The 23,490-nt window shown below is 41.0% G+C and overlaps 1 protein-coding gene across 4 annotated transcripts in view; it reads right to left on the bottom strand.

Annotated features, from left to right (window-relative positions):
- The window catches only part of Rbm33 (RNA binding motif protein 33), a 112,131-nt gene that overhangs the window by 86,937 nt on the left and 1,704 nt on the right, over window positions 1–23,490 (bottom strand). For all 4 annotated transcript variants that reach the window (XM_052718982.1, XM_052718983.1, XM_052718980.1 and 1 more), the window contains exons 2-3: window positions 11,247–11,325; window positions 6,299–6,347 (exon numbers count right to left, since the gene is read on the bottom strand). In XM_052718982.1, coding sequence (XP_052574942.1) covers window positions 6,299–6,347; window positions 11,247–11,325 — 128 coding nt within the window. The remainder of the gene's footprint in view (window positions 1–6,298; window positions 6,348–11,246; window positions 11,326–23,490) is intronic.

Raw genomic sequence — 23,490 nt, 5'->3', positions numbered from 1 at the left:
CCTTCCAAAGGGTAGTCAATCTCTCAATCTCTCTCTTTCAATCTCTCTCTCAATCTCTATCTCTCCCCCCACCCCTCAGAAAGAAAAACTGACTTGATTTTCTACTCCTTAAATGAACAATCAGTCTGACATCTACAGCTTGCAAAATAGGTTAAACTACCTTAAACTTCACTGTGTATTTTTTATTAAGGTACTTCTGATAGTCAAAAATAATTCTAGGAAAATTTATTAGCTCATGAGACCTCATCTATCTCTGAAATCAAATAAGCTACCTAAAGCCATGCTTCCAACACAGCAGGATGGATCTGTATGAGAACAAAGCACAGCAATTCACAGACCAAAAATAAATTTGCTGTTAGTGATACAACCAGCTATCCAAAAGGGCCAGTTCTGACAGTGAAGCAGATACTACCCAGTAGCCATGCCTGCTATGGACAAGCCTAAGCTTACTCTCCAATTCAGCAAATAAAACCTCAGGAAATGCTTAAAAATTGGTAATTCAATGAACTTCAAAGAGGGCTACTTCACCGTGTGTGAAACATGTGTGTGCATGCCTTGTGTATACTGTATGTTTAAACTTCAGGGGCCACTTCTGTACACGCGTGTGTGCACGTGCACGAAGGAGCACATGTATTTAAACTTCAAGGGGATTCTGTGGGTATGCATGCACCTGTGTGTTTAAACTCCCAACTACCGGTTCTAAAATCATCCCAGTAGTAATTTATCAAACAAACAAACAACAAAAAAAATATGTTGGGGTAGGTCCCAGTGGTCGTCAAATCTCAGTTCTCAGGATTGAGTCTTTCTGTCAATTGTGAGCCTACTACGCAAAAGCAGTGGAGGCAGTGAACCAACACCCACTCCTCTGGAAAAGCTTTACTCCTCAAAGGGAAACTAGACTAAAGCAGAGAAGCCAGAGATGGTTTTCAGCACATCCCACTGAACTGGCGTGAACCATTTTTCAGGTAAGCAGAAAGGTTGGGAGAACTCTACTCAAACAAAGCTTGTAGGTTCCAAGCAAGGTATAAAGAGTGGCAGTGAGTGCTTGTGATATCCTTTGCCTCATCTTCCCAAGAAGACAGAAAAAAGTTCCCTCCAAAACGCCTAAGAATAAGAACTTTCCACAGGGTACCAGGGGTTTAAAGATGGAGACAAAAAGGTCCTCTAACATTTTTCAGACATTGGTACTTAAGACAGAGACTCCTTGGTGTATCAGAATATCTGTCCAGACATGAGGTGATGCCAGAGTAAAACAAATGAAAGGACTTACAAACTAGCGACCTAGCTCCACCTCAGCCATTCTCTTCCTCAGTTTGCAGCCTTGCCTTTTCAACACAATTAAAACCCAGCCCTAGATGGTCTGCACTGTCATGAGGGCCTACATGCCACTACAAAAGCATACATACCTCTTTCCACCTGTTCCAGTGGAAAGTAGAGTGCTGGCACCCAGTGCAGTCACAGACAAGAGCAATAAACTTGCTAAACCTTACTAGAAATCAAATAATTATGAATTAAACCACCAGCAATCATTAAGATCAGTCACACTGACAAAGATTCTGTTATTAGGAACAAAAGCTAATCAAACATTTCTAGGCAGCAATTTGGAAATATAAAAAAAAATATTGAAATGCCCACACCCTGAGACCAGAACTACCCCCTGACTGACTTCCAAAGAAGATCCCTAAAAGCACATTAAGATTTATGCATTAAAACAGCATATCTGAAGTACCCTTCAAAATAACTCAGGAAGGAGTGAGAGAGTAATGTTGAAGCAAGACCACCTCTAACTAAACACTGATGACACTGGAAAAAGCCCCATCAGAATGATATACCATTCTCTCTTCTTCCTTATACACTCGAGTTTCCACTGAAGAGGTTAACATGAGCAGACAACCTGGAGTAATCACAGAAACCAGCAAAGTAATAGGGTCAGGTGAGGCGAGAGTGCTAGAGAGAGGGATAGTACAGCACAGGTGCTATGAAGGGGAAAATGGAAATGGGGAGACGACTTTATCGAGGAAGGGGAAAAAGAGGATGATACTAAAGAGGAAGGAAAGAGAGAGATGACTGAAAAAGCCAAAGAGAAACACACTATTTTATGCTTACCTAAAAACACACATATATTGCTGGGAGTGGTGGGAGCAGAGACAGGCTCTTTGAGTTAGAAGCCAGCCTGATCTACAGAGTGAGTTCCAAGACAGTCAGGGCTATATAGAGAGACTCTGTCTCAAAAAACAATAAAAGCAAAAAACCATACATATATAGCAAGTATGCATATGCATATATACATAATTGGAATGAAATTACTCCACTAGGGGTGATAATGCTCCTCCAAGAACCATGAACTATCTAACAGTGTGTCAATCATGGGAAACCTCCCTTCGATCTGTTGGGCAGGGGAATCCAAAGAGACTTAAAGGTAAGACCCTATTGCTGAAAACATCATATACTTCCAAAAGAAAACTTGAAAGAATCAAGTTAGGACTGACCAGGAAGCCCCCTCTCTGAGGAATAGCTCTCCTGGTATCTATAGGTGCCATATAAACTGTCAATGGAGAAAAGTAATTAAAAATTCTACCCAGCTGTAAAACCTACAAATTACAACAATGACCAGCATGGCAAAATATACCCAAGGGTACAATAGTGGCACTTATACCTCAAGGGTAACCAATAACTACCTAATTAGACTTAAGGCCTACTCAATAGGAGGAAACTCAAGCATGAAAACTGTACAACTAGACAACTGATCTGTACCTGGTGAGGTCATGGACCCTAGAGGAGGACCTACCACTTCCACTGTCCTAAACCAGTGTGTCTTAGTTAGGGCTTCTATTGATGTGATGAAAACACCATGACCAAAAAGCAAGTTTGCTGTGGGATGGTCTGTATGGCAAATGTGTTGCTGATTGGTCAATAAATAAAACACTGATTGGCCATTGGATAGGCAGGAAGTATAGGCGGGACAAGGAGGAGAATAAAGCTGGGAAGTGGAAGGCTGAGTCAGAGAAACACTGCCAGCCGCCACGATGACAAACAGCATGTGAAGATGCCGGCAAGCCACGAGCCATGTGGCAAGGTATAGATTAATGGAAATGGATTAATTTAAGCTGTAAGAACAGTTAGCAAGAAGCCTGCCACGGCCATACAGTTTGTAATCAATATAAGTCTCTGTGTTTACTTGGTCGGGTCTGAGTGGCTGTGGGACTGGCAGGTGAGAGAGTTTGTCCTGACTGTGGGCCAGGCAGGAAAACTTTAGCAACACAAGTTGGAGAGGAAAGGGTTTAATTTGGTTTACACTTTCACATCATAGTCCATCATCAAAGGGAATCACAGGAACTCACACAGGGCAGGAACCTGGAGGCAGTAGCAGATGCAGAGGCCATGGAGGCGAGTTGCTTACTGGTTTGCTCCCCATGGCTTGCTAGTCTGCTTTCTTATAGAACCCAGGACCACCAGCCCAGGGATACACCCACAATGGGCTGGGCCATCCCCCATCAATCACTAATTAAGAAAATGTCTTACAACTGGATCTTATGGAGGCATAGTCTCAACTGAGTTTCCCTCCTTTCAGATAACTAGCTTGTGTCAAGTTGACACAAGACCAGCCAGCACACAGTGGAATTCCCAACTTCATTCTAAAAACCTATCCTGATATTCACAAGTAATGTAGCTCTGACCCCTCATTAAGAATGATTCTTTTAGCAGCTGACAAAGACCAATACAAAAACCTACAACTGGTCAAAATTCAGAAAACAACTGACGGTGGATTACTCATCCCCAAATGATCCCCCTAGTCTGAAGGCTCAGGGAACATCTGGGAAGAAAGTAAAAAGACTGTAAGAGCCAGAGGACCAGGACTTTACCAATCAGACAGTGTCTTCTATACATGTCAGGGAGATGCACCCATGAACAATATGGTCATCTAAATAAGACCTGCACAATGATAACCAGCTGACATTCCAACGTGGATGGGGGAACTCTCACAAGGCCCCATCCTAGAAAAACAAAGAAGTGCAATGGCTGCTAGAGAAAGAATCACAGGACAAGCTCTCCTGACAGGTTATCTAATCCCAAGTGGTCAGCTTTAAACACATATACATATAAGCTATATGGACTCAGCAGATCGTACATATGTGTGTTTGTATTTATCAATAATAACTAAAGAAAGGATCTCAGTGAGGGAGATACCAGAGAAGCTGGAAGGGGGAAAGGGTGAAGTGGGAATACTGTATATATAGTACTCATCTATAAAATCTCAAAAAAATTTAAAAGAACATTTGTTGGTGCTTTTAAAGTTGCTATGATTTAGACACTGCTTAACTATTGACCAGGATTCATGTGTTAAAATGGGGAAGATTGCATCAGCCCAAAACCAGGGGGGGACACAGGCTAATGATCAATAGAAGCAGGAAGAACCTTAAGTCACATTCAATTACTAGAGGAAATGTTGATGAGGCCTAAGATTTAACAGATAGCCAGAGAGCAGGATGGGGATAGACCCACGGCCCAAGTCTACTATACTTTCTGAAATAGTCTTAACTCCAAGTGTAATGAGCTCCAGTATAGTTCTTGACAATGCGTGCCCTAATAATTTTAAGACTTGAAAATGAAGTATAAAGAATTATGTTGAGGACCTCGGGAGAAAGCTTTTTTTTTCTTTATTAAGAAATTTTCTACTCACTCCACATGCTATCCACAGACACCCCCCTCCACCCTCCTCTCACCCCTCAGCCCTCTTTCCCAAGCCACCCCACATCCCCACATCCCCCAAATCAAGGTCTCCCATGGGGAGTCAGCAAAGTCCAGCACACTGAGCCTAGGCAGGTCCAAGCCCCTTCCCACTGCACCAAGGCTGTGCAAGGTGTCACACCATAGGCACCGGATTCCAGAAGCCTATCCATAGAGCAGGGACAGATCCCGATCCCCCTGCCTGGGTGCCCTCGGGAGAAAGCTTAATGAAGTGCTTTCCACACAAGCATAAAGACCTGAGTTTAATTCCCAGCACCATATGAAGGTCGGGTGTAGTAGCAGCAGCATGAACCTAGAATTCTACCACTAGAGAGGTCAAGACAGAAGATCCCCCTGGGCTCCCTGACTAGCCAGCCAGTCTAGCCAAAATGGTAAGCTCCAGGTTCATTGAGGAAACCTGTCTCAAAAACAAGGTGGCAAACAATTGAACAAGATAAATAGCAGCAACCCTTGGCCTCCACATGCACACATGAACATACAGAAGTACATACATGTCTATGCACAATCTCTTTCTTACAAACACTTGTATACACTCACAAATACCATTTTAAAATAATTATGTTAATACTAAGTGAAAACAGAAAATGTTTCTAAACTATTTAGTGAACCAAACACTGTTAATTCACTTTAGAGGATCTGGGGAGGTGCCTTGGTGAATAAAGCACTTGCTAATCAAGTGTAAGGGCTATAGTTCAGATTCCCAGCACACAAGCAAAACTGGGTGGGCACAATGGCCAACTGTAATCCAAGGGCTTGAAGATGGGGCAAGCTGACTAGCTAGACTAGCTGAATCAGCTAGCTTCAGGTTCAGCAAGAGACCTTGCTTCAATAACTAAGGAGAAGAGTGACTGCAAGAGATGCAGAATGTCAACATCTGATCTCCACACAGACATTCACATATAAGCATACCCAAACATGCAAGCACTCACACAAAAAAAAAGGAAAATAAAATTCTCACTTTCATCTCTTGCTTCATATTTCTACTTTCCACATGATTTATGAAACAGATTAGATGTATATTTTAGGCAGATACACACATATTAAAGATAATGCTTCAAAGTATTTAACCAAAAAGGTCCAGAAAAGTTTCTATGAGAATGTCTAGCCGTATTTATATGCAGATCTATTATATAGTATATAGTATATATTGGCAAATTTACGTTTAAGTTATCAGTGAATATTCCCGGGAAGTGCATTCTAGAATTACAATGTAAAGTATCAAAACTATAAATGTTACATTCCTTTAAGCACATGTTTTATGCAACTGTTATCCCAATTCTGATACCTGCTAGAGTGCACTAGACACAGTAGGAACTAAAATGCTTGCTCATCACAATAATTTCAACAGCATCTACTAATGAGCAGCCATTCTGCTGAGCTGGAGGAGTAACTACACGACCAAACACATGCTGAGCATCTGGGAGGCGCTAGAGCAACGTAACAATCATTCCATTTACAAACTTCTGGTCTATGCTCAGCTTTCTATCACTTCATCCTATGTGCAAGTGTTTTAGGTACAATAATTCTTCTAAGTGACCTTATTTCTTACCTTTTTGCCAGACAGTAAATCTTCTCCAAGCAAGTCATCTTCCAGTTCACTGGGGAAAGAGAAATGCAAAGTGTCACTCCTATTAGAATAGAAAATGAGAAGTCACTCAGAAATCCAGGAGGGGTTCCAGGGTGTGGGAACTTTCAGGTAGCTATACTACATTTTCCTTCCTCTACATGAAGAATAAAGATATTTTCAAGGTCACGGGGACAAGTCTTTGTCTGCCAAATTCAGGCTCAATACAGAAGGTAAATTATTAGATTTAAGCTGAAGCTTAGCAACACAGTAGAGTACTTTAATCCCTTTGCATCTGATTAAAAATCAGCAAAATATAAATATATACAAAGGAACACCTAAGCTTTCTCCTATCTTTAAAAACTTAGGATGTAAATGAAAAGTTGCTCAATATCATTAATCAGAAGAAAAAAACCCATAAGAAATCATTTGATACTCATTAAACTAGCAGAAACCAAAAGAATTTAAAATAATTGAGTGAAGCAGTAGCTCAGCAGTTAAGAGCACTTCCTGCTTTTGCAGAGTTCAGTTCCCTGCACCCATGTCAGGCAACTCACAATCACCTTCAATTCCAGCTCTAGGAGATCAAATACTCCCTTCTGGCCTCCAAGGGCACTACACTCACATGGCGCGCGCGGCACACACACACACACACACACACACACACACACACACAAGAACATAAATTTTTTAAAAATCTTTTACAGAACGAAATTTAAAATTATGCTATAAAATTATATGCAGTAACTAAGGAATGTGGTGTGGAAATCACAGTGGTCACCTGCCAGGTCTCCCAGCATGCTTTTGTGCTGAAGTGACTAGGAGCAGGTTTTCTCCAGGCTCCAGAGGGAATCTATAACACATCAAGCTTGAAATACCTTCTACTGCATTTTTTAAATCTTTTTTATTATTCAGGGTTATGTAAGGCCATTTCCATTCATGTATATAAGGTATTCCCTCTTCTCCCCATTCCCATTTTGTTCCCTTTGTTCCCAAAGCAGTTCTGTTTCTCCATTCTTAGCCCCAGTACATATTGTAATAGTATGTAACATTTTGGCCCCCAAGGCAGAGAAAACACATCAAAACATTATTTTTGATTAAGTGAAAATGGCTACCACTAGATTGGGCTCTGGTTAACAAAGTCTATAGGTTTTGAGATTAACACCAGCACTAATTATTTTAGCACGTTGCTGAACATAATACTAGGAGCTCTAAGAATGCAGAGATGGAGTTTTAAGAGAAAAGCACACTCCCATAAAAGGCCTTTCAGAACTAGAAACCACCTGGCAAATCATTCCATTCACATGGTAGGCTCTGGTTACTGTAAGTTACCCTGTAGTTAATCTCATACCCTCATTCACAAATAGAAATATGGACAAGACCTTAAATAACCTGCCAAATGTCACACAAAAGAAAGAGATGCAAGGCAAGGACTTTAAAAACCACCTTTCTGGCAGTGGTGGCATACAGTTTTAATCCCAGCACTCGGGAAGCAGAGGCAGGCAGATCTCTGTGAGTTCAAGACCAGCCTGGTCTACAAAGAGAGTTCCAGGGCAGCCAGAACTAAACACTGTCTCAAAAACAAAGAAACAAACAAAAACCCACCTTTCTGACTTCTTCACAGTTTCTTCCAATATTTTAAAGCCAGTAACATCTGGCATTTGATTTTCTATGTTACATTCCTCCTACGAAGGCAGGAAAATAGGCTGCTAGCCAATGCCCTATTTAAGAACCTGATTCTACATGACCAAAAATATGCTAGTACCTCTTTGAAAATAAGCATACCTCCATGCCACAGCCTTAAGTAAAGGAAAATGGAAGGTGATACCACGTTCCCAGGAAACACTAATAGGGATAGTAATAAGAGAGGTGTTCAAAATTACCCCCCAAAAAAACCACAAAGAATATGCAACTTTTGCTAATAAGCAAAAGCATTTAAAAATAGGAAACCAGCCGGGCGGTGGTGGCGCACGCCTTTAATCCCAGCACTCGGGAGGCAGAGCCAGGCGGATCTCTGTGAGTTCGAGGCCAGCCTGGGCTACCAAGTGAGTTCCAGGACAGGCGCAAAGCTACACAGAGAAACCCTGTCTCAAAAAACCAAAAAAAAAAAAAAAAAAAAAAAAAAAAAATAGGAAACCAATTCTTGATGACCACGTGTTTAGTTGTCAGTTACTGGTCTAGGTATGACAGCATGGCCATTGCTTGAAAGCCCAGTCTCCTGCCCTCCTGGCTCCTGTCCATTCTAGACCCTTTCAACCCATTCTGGACTATGTCCTCCAGGAATGGTTCACAAGAGCTGTCCCACCTCCGGCTTCAATCAGACTAATGGAAAGCACCTAGGGAAATGTCACCAAGCAGGAGGATAGAAATCAACCCTCCCCCCATCACCACCAATCTAAGGCAGTATAAGGATAGCACCACCACCACCACCACCACCACTACAACTTTCCTGGCTCCCCAGACCTGCCTTCCCATGGGGCCTGGGTAGGAACTACTATGTTCTGGGTATCCTCCTCATTCTTTAAGCCTGCTCCCTAAATAAGCATTCATTAAATGATTTTCAGTTAAGACCTTCTCAATGTGCTTCTGTCTTGCTTGAACTTAAATTTTTTCAGATGCTGAGCCAGCATCATGGTATTCTCTTGCAAATCTCCACTGATACAACACCAGAGCAGGTTTTCATAACAATCACTCTTCCAAACTTTTAAACTTCTCCACTATGCAAGCAGGCAGAAGGTATTTTATGCTTAAACAATATCAAAAACATGCATAACACTGAATCTTGAATGTGCAAACATCTTACTGAAGACCATGTGGGAACAGAAGCTGGTTCACAAACAGAGACAACTGCTACCCATACTTAGGAGAGTAATAAAACCAGGCTGCCTCACACCAGCATAGCAGGAAGGAAGGAAGCTGCCCAAAACTACAAATCCTAACATCAGACAGACTTAGGAGCCAACCAGGATAAATTCCAACTGAGGGACTATTAGGACAATCTGACCACCACTAAGAGAATAACTACGGCAGATTAAACACAACTGACCTAAGAGTCTATGACTTAAAATTATTCTAAAACAATGCTCAGGAGCGGAAGTTGCTGCAGGTAATTACTTTGGAAATGGGCAAATTTGGAAAATCTCCTGTCTAATCTGTGCCTTGGAAGACTTCCTAGCTAATAGACACATTACAGGAAACAAACCTCTGTGACTACTTTAAGTTCTCCAGAAGTGGAAGTACAGGATAGATACAAGAGACTTCCACATACCTTTACTCCCTATACTAAGATTTCAATGTGAACAACCTCTACACCTATATTCATTTACATAAAACACAAGGGGTTAGACTGTCTAAAACTAAGCAGTCAAACAGAAATCCTAGAAAATATATCGTTTTGTTCCTCTCAAAAAGAACTCAAGGCTTCAGTTTTGATAAATGGCCTCCGAATGTCATGATTCAGTTAAAAACATGGTCTCCAGGGTGGTGCTGGTGAAAGTAATGAGATTCTGAGGAGACAGGGCCTAGTGAGAGGTCGCAGGAAGGTTCACAGGGGATAGTGGGACATGAGTACAATCCTGGCTCATGATACGAGTGGTTTTACCTGGATGTGCCTCTAACATGATGTGCTTCCTCATCAGAGGCCCAAAGCTAATGGGCCACTCCATCATGAACTGGAGCCTCTAAAACTACGAGCCAAAAAAACACAACTTCCTATGTTGAGTGTCCAAGCACTTTACTGTAGTAATAGAAAACACCAACGGGAAGGACCTTTATCTGGATATAATTTCAAACCATAGAAAAGCAGTCATGTACCTGCACTGTATGAGAACACACTGACACAGGCACAAATGCAAACCTAAGAGGTAAAAGAGCAAAAATGAACACTAGCTAGAACTGTATAAATAGTCAGGGATTTCTCTTGGACTCAATGTGGCTGTATGTGTAAGCATTGTATTTTAAGAAATAGTCTCAAATGCTTCCAGGTGAAACGACGTCTGATTTCAGGCGTTTGTAGACTGTACAGATAAAAACTGATCATCACTCAAGTTGGGTGACAGTACATTGGGTTCAATGTGCTATACTATACATTCACATGTGCCTAAAAGTCTGAATAAGTTAAATATCAATTGGTATAATCAATTTCAGGCAACTATACCCTGTTAAAAACTTAACTCTGTCAGAACCATACAACACATACATACATACCTCTCCCATCCACCCACACAAATAAGATATATTTCTTCCACACCCTAACAGTCCTTTCTCTAGAATCCTGACTGATACACCGAATGAGTCAGGAAAGGATAGTCAACCTTAAGTTGATCATCCAAGACTCTACTGTAAATCATTCTGTAAACTTCTATAGGCACTTGTTCTTAAACAAAATCAGTACATAATCATAGCATATTTTTTGTTCACTTGCCTCAGCACCTAACACAGCCAGCCTGTACACCTCCAGCACTCCTCCTCTAAAAGTAGAGATCCCCCCAGAGGCACACTGAGCTGACATCAGCTATTACCAACTGTTTTCCAATGTGTGTGCAAGTGTGGACTATTAAGCAGTTATGTTCACCTACATTACTAGTTAGGGAAATGAAGTTAAAAATCTACACATATTAAAATTGCAAAAATTTCAAATCTCAACAACTACAGGGAAGGATACACAGCAAAAGGTACCGTAGCATCCAAATGGTTGTGGTGTTGTTCTATAAACAGAGAGAAAGCAAGTTCATGCTCCGCACAGCTACCTACAACACAAGCTTGGACTGGGCCCTGGTGAGGCCTGAAGAGACCTCCATCAGCCCAGCAAGGAGGCTGATGTAGGACAGGACACTGAAGGGCCAGCACACTATCTCTGGTAAAGATCTCTGTATCCATCAGATGACCGCAGACATCACACTGACACCCTAGGGAAGCCCAAGTGTGCACACACCTGTCCCAGTCCTCATCGGCAGCTCTTCTTCTCCAGGACCGTTCTGCACCAGGCTTGTCAAACTGGTCAAAATCATCATCTGTGAAGAAGAGTCCACTCAAGTCAGTTTTGTTAATCAAGGCAGACAAAAGGCAATTAATCAACTAGGATACCAGCTTCCTTAGGAGTCCAGCTTCACCCTCCACATACAAAGTTCCCCATATAGCAATCAGAAATCTTAAACCATCCTGAAACATTAGTAAAATATTTTATTTAATAAAATAAAAGCAATCCAAAAATTTATTGAATACTAGGTATGAAAATTCAGTGAAAACAGCATTTTTTAAATTATAACTTTTTACTGCACAAAAGGGGCTAAGTGATTTTTTAAAAATTAGAGACTCCTATAATATTAATTTTTCAGCTTTCACATTTTTCTAAATAACAGAAATAGAATGCAAGCTATGTAAAAGTTTTCTATTTATTGGCTACATTTTTCTTTTTTTTTTAGGTTTTTCGAGACAGGGTTTCTCTGTGCAGCTTTGCGCCTTTCCTGGATCTCGCTCATCTAGACCAGGCTGGCCTTGAACTCACAAAGATCCGCCTGCCTCTGCCTCCCAAGTGCTGGGATTAAAGGCGTGCGCCACCACCGCCCGGCTATTGGCCACATTTTATAAAAAGTAAAAACTGTCAAACCAGCCGGGCGGTGGTGGCGCACGCCTTTAATCCCAGCACTCGGGAGGCAGAGCCAGGCGGATCTCTGTGAGTTCGAGGCCAGCCTGGTCTACAAAGCGAGTTCCAGGAAAGGCGCAAAGCTACACAGAGAAACCCTGTCTCGAAAAACCAAAAAAAAAAAAAACTGTCAAACCTTAAGGGACAAAATTTTAACTGTATTAACTTGGTATATCCAAAGTTTGACCACTAAGGCCCAGGAATCAGAACAGAAGTCAGCAGTGAGTATTTTGCTTCATATGAAGTCCTAAGTGCATTTACACTCCAAGCACTGCTCACATCTCAACGTGGCAAGAGGCCACTAAGATAGCTCAGAACATCAGAAACAGAGCCCTTATTTTTATTTATTTAAAAAAAAAAAAAAATCAAGCCAGGCGGTGGTGGCGCACGCCTTTAATCCCAGCACGCGGGAGGCAGAGCCAGGCGGATATCTGTGAGTTCGAGGCCAGCCTGGGCTATCAAGTGAGTTCCAGGAAAAGGCGCAAAGCTACACAGAGAAACCCTGTCTCGAAAAACCAAAAAAAAAAAAAAAAATTGATATATATATATTATATATATATATATAATATATATATATCAATCTATTATTTACCTCACAAATTTGCTGGAAGTTTAAATTTGTATTTTATAATAGGAAAGGCACTTGATGGTTATTTTTAATGTTAGGAAACAGTAAGAACTGAAATTAAAGTTTTCATGTGAGACATGCTGGGGGGGGGGGCAATTGCAAAGAAAGAGGCAGCAGTTGTTGCAAAGAAAGGGGCCCAGAACACTTGGGTGACACAAATTCCTATTGCCTAGGGCATCTCTCTAGCTCAGACTGGAAAATTAACCACTAAGGTTCTAACAAAACCATCAATCATATCAACCCTTACCCAGATTAGACTCCTGAGAGAACCTGATAAAAACTGTTTTTAGTGTAGTGGTGCACACTTTTAATCCCAGCATTTGGGAGGCAGAGGCAGGTGGATCTTTGTGAGGTCAGCCCGGTCTACACAGTGTGAGTTCCAGTACAGCCAAGGCTACATAGTGAGACATTGTCTCGAAAAAACCAAAACAAATAAAACCTGTTTTTAAAAAATGACTATTTTTTAGAACCTCTGGTATCTTTCATCACACCACCAGCCTACCTGCTACTGAGGCTCAGCTATAGGGGGATATCAGTGGGGAAGGAACCCTTCTCCCACACCAAGACCCACCAGTAGGACACTCAACCCAGATGTCCCTGCTGAAGAGGGAAACAGAAGCTTCCCAACTTGTAGGTGACAAGCAGTCAGCAAAGGAACCAACAAGCAAAGAACAGTGAGAAACCCAGGGAGAAGGAGTAGGCAAGCCAGCACCCACAGCCACTCCAAGGTATTCTTGGCATCTCAAATGCCCATTTCCAGGGGAAAAAGGGGGTGGAAGTTTCCTTGAGATTGAAATAGTCCATCCTGAGGGGAAAATTCTTAAGTCAAAGGTATACAACTCAAAATAGCTTCAGAAAGTCCCTAAAACTGACCAGATTCACTAAGCCCCACCCCCAAGAGTAAACAATAAAGACTGCTGAGAGTCATTCAGACAAGTCAAACTGCAAATCTTGAAATCAGACCAGACCAGTTACCCTGAAAAGATTTGGATCAACTGAGACACTTGGAAGACACTTTACAACATATTGAGCTGCCTGCAAACTGTGTAGTGAGCTCCAGGTTCTCAGCTTTTGTGGGCTGTCACCCAGGCTGGGGTGGGTTTTAGTGATGCAGCTGTCTTTGAATTATGTCTGCTCCTGTAAGAAACCTCTTACCAAAAAAAAAAAAAAAAAAAGAAACCTCTTACCCATATTCCTGTTAAGTAACCCCCATAGAACTCAATGATTCGCCAAGCTGGACTTTGGTCTGTTGTGAGTTTATCTGGGGTGAGTAGGCAAAAGAGAGAGAGAGACAGAGACAGAGACAGAGACAGACAGAGAGACAGAGGAGAGACAGAGAGAGGGAATTTTCCCTCTTCCCAGGAAAAGTCTTATGACACAGCAGACAAAGAAAGAGAAAGGTATAATCCTTCATACATGGGATGGGAGGAAGCAGGCAGCAGAAACTACTTGTGAGAAGTTCATAAAAACATTTAAGTAGCCATCACAGATTATTTATGTTCAAAGAACTAAATGAAACCAGAAGAATCAAAAAGTAAGATAGCAATGCCACAGCAAAGGACAGATAAAGAAGCAAAGCAGTACAAAACCAAATAAATCTTGAAATTAAAACTAACAGGAGGACAGGAAAGATGGCTCAGCAGGGATAAAGGTGCGTGTCACTGGGCCTGAAGATCACAGTTCAATCCCCAGAAGCCACAGAAAGGGGGAGGGGCAGGTCAATTGCCAAAGTTTGAGGCCAGCCAAAGATATGAAGTAAGTTCTAGGACAGCCAGGGTTACAGTGTGAGACTCTGTCTCAAACAAACAAAATTCATTTACAGGGGTCATAAAAGCAGATTCAAGCTGGCAAAATAGAAAGTAACATCAAATGACCACTACTGCAGAAAATTTGGACCATCATTATCCCATGAATATAAACACAAAAGAAATAACAGAAAGAGGGTACAAAGGAGCAGGAAAAATACCTGAAGACATAGCTAAAAACTTCCCCCCAATTTTTAAAAATTGGCCTTCATATCTACAAAAGTACAACTAATTTACAACACAATAAAAAGAGACACACATACCAATTAAAATGTCCCAAAGGCAAAGAGAAAATCTGGAAAGCAGAGGAGGCCTCATCACTACAAGGTAACCACAGACAATGTGGCTCATCATCAGAACCAGGAGCTGGGGTTGCAGTAGGATAACAGAACTCGGAGTGCCTTTAATCCTGGAAAACTATTCTATACAGAGATGAAAATAGCATGCACAAAAACCCACAAACAAGATCTCTGTGGCTAGCAGATCCACAGTAATTGAATTATGCGCTACAAAACAATATGTGAAAATAACTCCGTTACCGTTTTTTTGAGATAAGATGGAATTGATTTCAAGTTGAGGTAATACTGGACATTAAGAGGACACTAAATCAATGGCTGGTGTCCTTGTGAGGAAAAGGAGATTTGGACATAAGACATACACAGGAGAAAGGACCATGTAAGGCCAAACAGTGAGGCTTCTAGACAAGTACCACCAGAACTGGAAGAGTATGGTATCCAGAGTAGGGACCTTCCAGTCTCCTCACTGTAAATCTGTTTCCATCAGGCTACTAACTTGTGCTATTTAAATATGCAGATTTATGCCTTCCACCTGAATCAGGGGGGTGCTTGTCCTCTGTCTGCCATCCCCTGAGCTCTCTTCCTGGATGTGCACGTGTTTCGGTACATACACTTCATGGTATCCCACAGATCCTACAGGCTTTTCCCCCTTCTCTATTAAATGGATACTCTCACAGACCTCTACATTTGTTCAATCTCCTACTGAACTGCCCAGAGATTATTCAGAGATTGTACTTTTTAGCTCTAGAACTGTCCCTTGCTTCCTCTTTGTAATTTATCTTTATTACTCTGTCCCATTTCTGAGCACGCTGTTCTCCAGAATTCTTTTAGTGGATGCTTGTTCATTTGTTTTGGTTTCTTCTTTTGTGGCCTAGGATTTCTTAAAGCCATTTGAGTGTTTAAGACAGTTACTTCAAAGTGTTTCTGGGCCTTCTAGTGGGTGGTTTCTATTTCTTTTCCTTCTGGAAATAGGTCATACTTTCCTGGGTTCTTTGTACAAACTGATTTTTTTTTCATTTAAAACTATGTATCTTAAATACTGCAACAGAGTAACAATTAATCTCTCCCATGGCCATGGTTGCTGCTATTACTCATGAAAGCTGTATCCATTAAATGACTTCCAAACCATTTCTGCAAAGACTATTCTACCCCTTTTTTAATGTGTGTACTGAAATCCCTACCCACTCAGTGACCCAACAGAGTTACCTTTAAATACCTCAATACAAGGGAAGGGAAAATTCACCAACATTGCATGGCCACAATAAAAATGAAATAAAGTGAATCTGAATCAATACTCCACAAAAGCACAAAAAGAAAGTCTTTATTCCTGGGCTAGGCAAACATTCTTTCATGTAACAGCAAAACCAAAACCAATGGAAGATCTGACAAACTGGACACCATCAGAACCTACAGCATCTACTCCCCTAAAGGCACAATACAGCAAATGAAAACAAGCCAGACAGAGCTCTTTTTTTCCCTGTGCACTATTCCACTAAACTGTAGAACCTGAGTATGCCCAAGCATAACAGTGGGTAGCCTGGACCTCATTCACCATGTTCAGCATGAAGAGTACTATGTGTGGGATGGAGTCCTAACTCTGGGGTTGTCAGAATTAAAAGGAAGTACTGATGTTACAGAGTGACACCAGTTTAAATCAGTACAATCTACAAGTCAAACTATCTTTGAATTTTACAAAGACAATTGAGTGAGGAGCTAGTGAAGAGCCAGGGTATGTATGCCACCCTCTCAGCTCACCGATGTGTCCACCATAAGTGCATGACTGTGATTGCATTCCTGGGAGGTTAGAAGTTGAAGTTGAAAGTTCTGACTCCTTAAACACACATGGTTGGTTTTTCAAATAACCAGCCTCCATTCCCACAGCTATGGAAACCCCTCTCCACTCATTTCATTAGCGTAAAAAGATAATAAATTTCAAGAGTTTTAAGAACTCTGTGCATAGGAACCATAAACAAAGCCCAAGACTTCCTTTCATCATACTACAATTAGTGCCCATCAAAAATCTTGACTACTAGAACCTCAGAATGTGCCCTTATTTAGAAATAGCAAAGAATTTGCAAATATAATTCATTCAGATAAAGTCATTTTTATTAGAGTGGGCTCCAAAACCAGACAACCCATTCTCATACACCTGAAACAAACAATACAGAGCTTGAAGTTGTTTGTGTTTCAGTGCTCACAACAGTGTCTCTATAGTAAACAAAAGGTGGAAATTCAAGTACAGTCAGAGAAAACGTGTTTTATACACACAAGAGAGGATCATATAATTGTTTAAAAGGAAGGAAATTCTGCAACTGTGGAGATGGCTCAGTGGCTAACGTACTTGCCATGCAAGCATGAGGACCTGATTTTGGATCCCCAGCTTCCAACATAAAAAGCTAGGCCCAGCAGCGTCCATCCTGTTAGATGCCTAGAGCTTGATAGTCAGCCAATCTAGCCAATCAAAGAGCTTCGAGTTCAGTGAGAGGCTCTGTCCCAAACAAACAAACAAACAAAGTGGGGAGTGACTAAGGCATCAATATCGACCTCTAGCCTCCACACACATGTATACATGTACACAATGGAGGGTGTGAGCAACTCTGTCGTGTGCTATAATATAACATGGACACTTTGAAGGCATTGTATTCAGTGGAATAGTTCTGGCTCAAAATCTTTAGAAGCAAACTAAGTGCCCTGAAACCTGTTTCTGTTCTTATATTTTCTCCACTCATCTTCCATGTCTCCAAGTTAGAGATAAATTATTTTTAAAATTCCAGTTTGTATGCCAGTTTATACCAGTCATGAAGAACACAAATAAGGGAAGACAAATTTGCCTTAGTCCAGATGTTACAAGAACAGGGAGTGCCCAATAAAACAAAAGGGGACATCCCTGCTTCGATGCTCTAAGTCTAAATCCCGCACTAGCTAGCTCATTCTAACAAGCAAACCTAAAGGCCTCTTGCTGGGTGATGCAGGTTTCTAGCACATGATAAATGGCGCCTACAATGAGCACAAACAACTTTTACTTACTTTTCTCATCAAATCATCTTCCAGACCCTTGGGTTACCTTAAGGCCGGGGTCTAGTAATTGTCAATCTATGAGTCAGCAAACTTTGGCCATGGGACAAGTAGCAGTGATATATGTTTATTTAAATTTAGCAACAGCCCATTCATGTAAGCAAACATTTACTGGAATAAAGCACTACTATCCAGGACAGCAGTCCGGTTACAAGGCCAGAGCTGATCTGTAATCACACAATCCAGAAAGCACCCTTTAAAGTAATTTACATATTCACAGGATTACCTTCCAAGGTAGTCATGTAAACAAGGTATTTCCATATATGAAAAACTATACTCAAGGACTGGGAAGATGTTTTAGTAGATGAAGTGTCTGCCACACAAGCATAAAGACTTTGTTCAGATCCCCAACACCCACATAAAACTGGACCAGAAGGTTTTAATCTGTAACCCCAGTGCTAGGGGATGGGAGGGGACAGAGAAGGGCAAATCCCTTGAGTTCACTGGCCGGCCAGCCTAGCTCAATCAAATGGATGAGTTCCATGTTCAGTGAGATCATTTCCCAAAAAAGGTGGTGAAGTGATACATAAACCACTGTCCTCCACACACACGCACACAGGTGTACATACTCACATGAACACATACATAACACACATGGGGGAGTGACAAACACCCTTACTGTCACTGTCAAATTCTTTTCACTTGCTCGAGACAGTGGAACAGAACCTGTCTGGCCACTGAGGCAACATTAAATTGCCAAAAACCACCAACTGCCAGAATCAACTTTCCTTGAACCTTGGAATCTTAAAAAAAAAAAAAACCTTGCAAAAACTTGGAGCTTCAAAAAGAAAACAGCTACTAAACTGCAGCATGCAGTGCTGTGAACTCCCTTACCAGAACCGCAAACCCATTCCCCAGCCCAGCAGCAACAGGGTATGCATGCAATGTTCCAAGGGCTTCCTGAGACTAACAGTGCTGCTGTTCACACCCTCAAAGCACCTGACTATGTACTGAGACCTGCTCTTGGATCTCTGAGGTAAACTGAGAGGCTGCCTTTATTTTACCCTCTTGGAGCTCAGAGCTAAAGTACCAATCCAGGCAGAGTGGTCCAAAGCAACTGTGACCAACTGTAGACAGAGGAAACAATACACCTACCAAAAAGCCTGGAAAAGAGGAGGCTGTGGGTGAGGAAAAGATTTTGAAGAGCACTGATGTATAACTGGGAATCAAGAGCACCTTCTGTGTGTCCAGGTCTAGATACACTCTTAGAAGATTTACATCTCTGGCTGCTGATGGGGCTCTGGTAAGCAGGAGGTAGAGTAAGGCAGAGTTACAGATGGCCTAATGAACACTGAAGTATTTCAGCTACTGCCAATTTTCAAAAGCAGGGTGTGCTTTTTATTATTTGGTTCCAGAAATGTAAGAAAATATGTCAGTTCACTGGTTGAGCACTAAGATGACAGGTGGAAACATAAGTAACTACACAAAAAGATCAGTCTCTGTGAAATCAGTTTGGAAAAGTTACTTTAAAAAACAGACAAATCACAAGTAATAAGCAGCCAGGGGAGTAGATACATCATAAAATTTCCCAAATTAGCCGGGCGGTGGTGGCGCACGCCTTTAATCCCAGCACTCGGGAGGCAGAGCCAGGCGGATCTCTGTGAGTTCGAGGCCAGCCTGGGCTACCAAGTGAGTTCCAGGACAGGCGCAAAGCTACACAGAGAAACCCTGTCTTGAAAAACCAAAAAAAAAAAAAAAAAAAAATTCCCAAATTAATTCATTATAACATTCAAAATGACCTGTTTTCAGTCCCCAAACTGAGTCATTTAAAAAAAAAAAAAAAGTACTGACATTATACACTCTAAGTAGCTAAAGGAAAAAACATTTAAAAAAAAAATGAACAAAGACTTAGGGAAGCTAACAACACCATCCAGAGTATCAGAACATGCACTGAAGAGTGACTGAGAAGACAAAGCAAGCAAGACGGGAAGAAATGGCCCCAAATTTCCAAATTAGATGAGCCTACAGACCCTAGGAACTCCATGAACTCCAGCAGGACGAACTCGAGATCCATACCAACAATGGTATACATATAAGACCAAACGCTCTCAAAACCAAAGCCAAAAAAGGTTTTGAAATCCCCAAGTGACCTCTCACATACAAAGGGACCTTGGTTATATTTAATTCTATTTCTTTTTTTTCTTTTTTTTTTTTTTTTTTTTTTTTTTTTTTTGGTTTTTCAAGACAGGGTTTCTCTGTGTAGCTTTGCGCCTTTCCTGGGACTCACTCTGTAGCCCAGGCTGGCCTCGAACTCACAGAGATCCGCCTGCCTCTGCCTCCCGAGTGCTGGGATTAAAGGCGTGCGCCACTACCGCCCAGCCTTAATTCTATTTCTAATCAGAGTCCAGAATTCAGTAAAATGAAATACTTAACATGCAGAAAGAAAAGGAAAGACTAAGCCAAAAATTCTGTATCTGATAAACTACCCTTCAAAAATTAATGAGGCTGGAGAGGTTGAAGAAATGGCTTCAGAGTTTACTGCTCTTGCAGAGGGCTGGAGTTTGATTCTCAGCACCCACACTGGGCAGCCTGCAACCACTCTCGCTCCAGGGGCATCAAACACCTCTGGCCTTCACAGGCACCTTCAGTTACATGTACGCATGTATATATATACATACATGCACACTCACACATAATTAAAAAAATCAATCTTAAAAATAACTAGGCATGGTGACACACATGCCTTTAATCCCAGCACTAGAAGACAGAGGCAGACAGACCTCTGAATTCAAGAGGCTAGCCAAAACTACACAATACCGCAAAGCTACACAGAGAAACCCTGTCTCGAAAAACCAAAAAAAAAAAAACTACACAATACACTATCTCAAAGTCTTCTCCACTCCCCAATTTCTTTTTGATGAAACTAAAATTTTAAAGGAGGAGCTAGAGATTGCTCAGCAGTTAAAGGCTGCTCTTCCAGAAGACCCTGGTTCCGTTCCCATGACTTGCATGGTGGCTCACATAAATCTGTCCATAACTCCAGTTCTAGGGAGTCTGATACCCTGGGCCTTCTAGACTCCTCACCAATGTAGGCAAAACATCCATACACATAAAATAAAAATCTTTAAAAAAGGTTTAAAAAAATGTTGAGGATTAAGCTGTCACACACCACCTAACAATCAGCACACAGAAATTAATGTATTCCAGACTTCCTACCCAAAGGGAGCATGATCAGGAACTATGAATTCTCAGTGCCTCTCAGACTAACAACATGCACTGTCAATACTGCTTTCTGAGCACATTTACAGTTAGCTAGGCTGTTTCAGAGGTTAAATGCTTAAATTCATTTTTTAAGTTTACCTATTTATTGGGGGTACATGTCACCACTCACATGAGGTCACAACACAACTTGTAGTTCTGTCCTTCCACCAGTTGAGTTCCAGGGATGGAACTCATGGTGTCAGAGTTGGCATCAAGTGCCTTTGCCCAATGAACCATCTTGATAACCCATTAAATTCAATTTTGAGTCATATTTGGTACTGGGACATATGTAAGTCATAAACTGGCTGTGTGTAGTGGTATACCCCTTTAATCCCATATCTTAAAGGCAGAGGTAGACAGACTCTCTCTGAGTTCAAGGTCAGCTTGCTCTACATAATGAGTTCTAGGACAGCCAGGGCTACACCGAGAGACACTGCCTCAAAAAACAATAAAAGTAAGTTGTGTGAGTCAAGGAACATCAAAATGTGGATAAATGTTGATGCTGGGCTTATTATATTAGGTATATCTGAAAATTCTTGATTCAATCTTTTTCTTCAGTAAGATCTACCCAGGAAACAAAATTTTACAAGTACATTTTATTTTCCTCGCCTATAAAAATCAGCGTATTTAAAGAATACTGTTAAATTATGAGACAAGGCACTCATCCTAACCCAGTTCATGAACTGTTTTATGAACTGTTAAGTCTTAATGTACAAATCAGCTTGGAGGATTTTTGTTAAAATTTATGTTCTGTCTTTTCATTTTGACTTTGTATTTTATACTACAAAGCAAGCACTAAATCTTGAAATTTATTATTTGCTCTACAATATGTGTCCTTAAAGGCCTACTTCTACATTTATGCTAATCACCAATGTCCAATATTCTCTTAACCATCAAGACCCTCATGCTTCTCCCACCCTTACTTGCAACAGCAAATATCTTTACAGAACTGCCATCTAAAGTTAAAGGCATGCTGCATTCCTATAAGCACCCAAGTTTCACACTGACATAACTGCACTTCTGTAATTACCTATTTTGGCCACCTAGAGATTCTATTAGTTTCTGGCTCCATTCTAGACACTGAAATACCACCATCATCACCATCCCACCACCTGACCCTTGAAAACATTAACCACTTACAATACATGAGATGATTTTAAACTGACAATTCTGGGATATTTAATGGATTTAGTTCAATAACCAAGTTAGATTAGGCCACAGTCACATTTTGTTGAGGGAGGGAGTAAAGACAGGTGCTCACTATGTAACCCAGGGTGGCCTCAAACTCACAACCCTTCCACCTCGATTTCCCAAATGCTGGTATTACAAGCTCATACCAGGTACACAACAGCCTTTTAATGTAATGAAACAGAAATCTGAAAGCTTGGCATATAGTCCCCACTAGAACTAGCCATGAAATTTGTGCAAGTACTTTATCATGATGTCAATGTGAATGTGAGCTGTAACTACAAAGTCTGAAAGCCACTGTGCTAGGTAATATGCTAAACTGAGGACCAAGTAAGTAACCTAGATACAAAGAAGGTATTACCTACAATGTAAATATTTCCAATGTAATGGTTTTGTTGGTTATACAGCAAACATACGGATCTAGTGGACAAAAGTAAGAACACGGTATTTTTTGTCTAGATTTACTAAGGAAACATTTCAATCTCTAATTCATTTGTCAAATATTTGTTGAACACATGCTACGGACCAGGAACTTGGGGTGCATGGTAATGCAGGCAGACATGCTTGTTCTCACAGGTCTTACAAGTTACTCAAAGGGCAAAAAAAAAAAAAAAAAAAAAAAAGGCAGAAAATTACAGATTAAGGGTAACAGATAAACGTTCAAGGGAAAACAGGAGTGCCACTAGATGGAAAGGGAAGCACAGAAGGGAAACACATATAAGCCAATGATTTCTCTGGTGAGGCCTCCTCACTCAGGAGGCTGAACCTGCTGAATCAGGAGACAGCCCTACAAGAGAGAGGGCAGGAAGAGTGCAGCGCAAACGGGAGTGAGGAGCGCAGGCAGCTCTAGGGCTGCAGGGATGGTGAGTACCAGGGACCAACTCATACAGAACTGTTTGGCTTGAGTCTAAGAAATGTTAACGCTAGCAGGGTAATAAAATGAAAGAAAAACTCCAAACTTCCAGAAAACCTATCTAGCCCTCTAAAGCTACAACCCTCAAACTTTCGGGCCTAAAAATTAATACATAGCTTCCAAATCTTGTTTATGTGGTTATTTACAAGTATTTACTATTTTAAAATTTAATGAGAAACTTAAAAACACACAAGCACACAGTCCCTAAGCCATCAATGTCATGTCTTCATATGCCACAAAGACTCTGGAAGGCCTCAATGCACACTAGTGAAAAACAAATGGAAAATTAAAGTATCTTCATCTTTCACTTAAGACAGCTTTGATCTAAGGGTTTCCATAACATTGGGACTCACATATAAAACTTTAATTTTTACCTTCTCTATTCAAGGCAGATAAAATGTATTTTAAACATTTAACTAGAAAGCCT

The sequence above is a fragment of the Peromyscus californicus genome, unplaced genomic scaffold, assembly GCF_007827085.1.
Source record: "Peromyscus californicus insignis strain IS unplaced genomic scaffold, ASM782708v3 Scaffold_6__1_contigs__length_162567912, whole genome shotgun sequence".
In the NCBI taxonomy this organism is placed as follows: domain Eukaryota; kingdom Metazoa; phylum Chordata; class Mammalia; order Rodentia; family Cricetidae; genus Peromyscus; species Peromyscus californicus.
The sequence above is the reverse complement of the archived record's forward strand: the minus strand, read 5'-3'. Positions and strand labels throughout refer to the sequence as shown.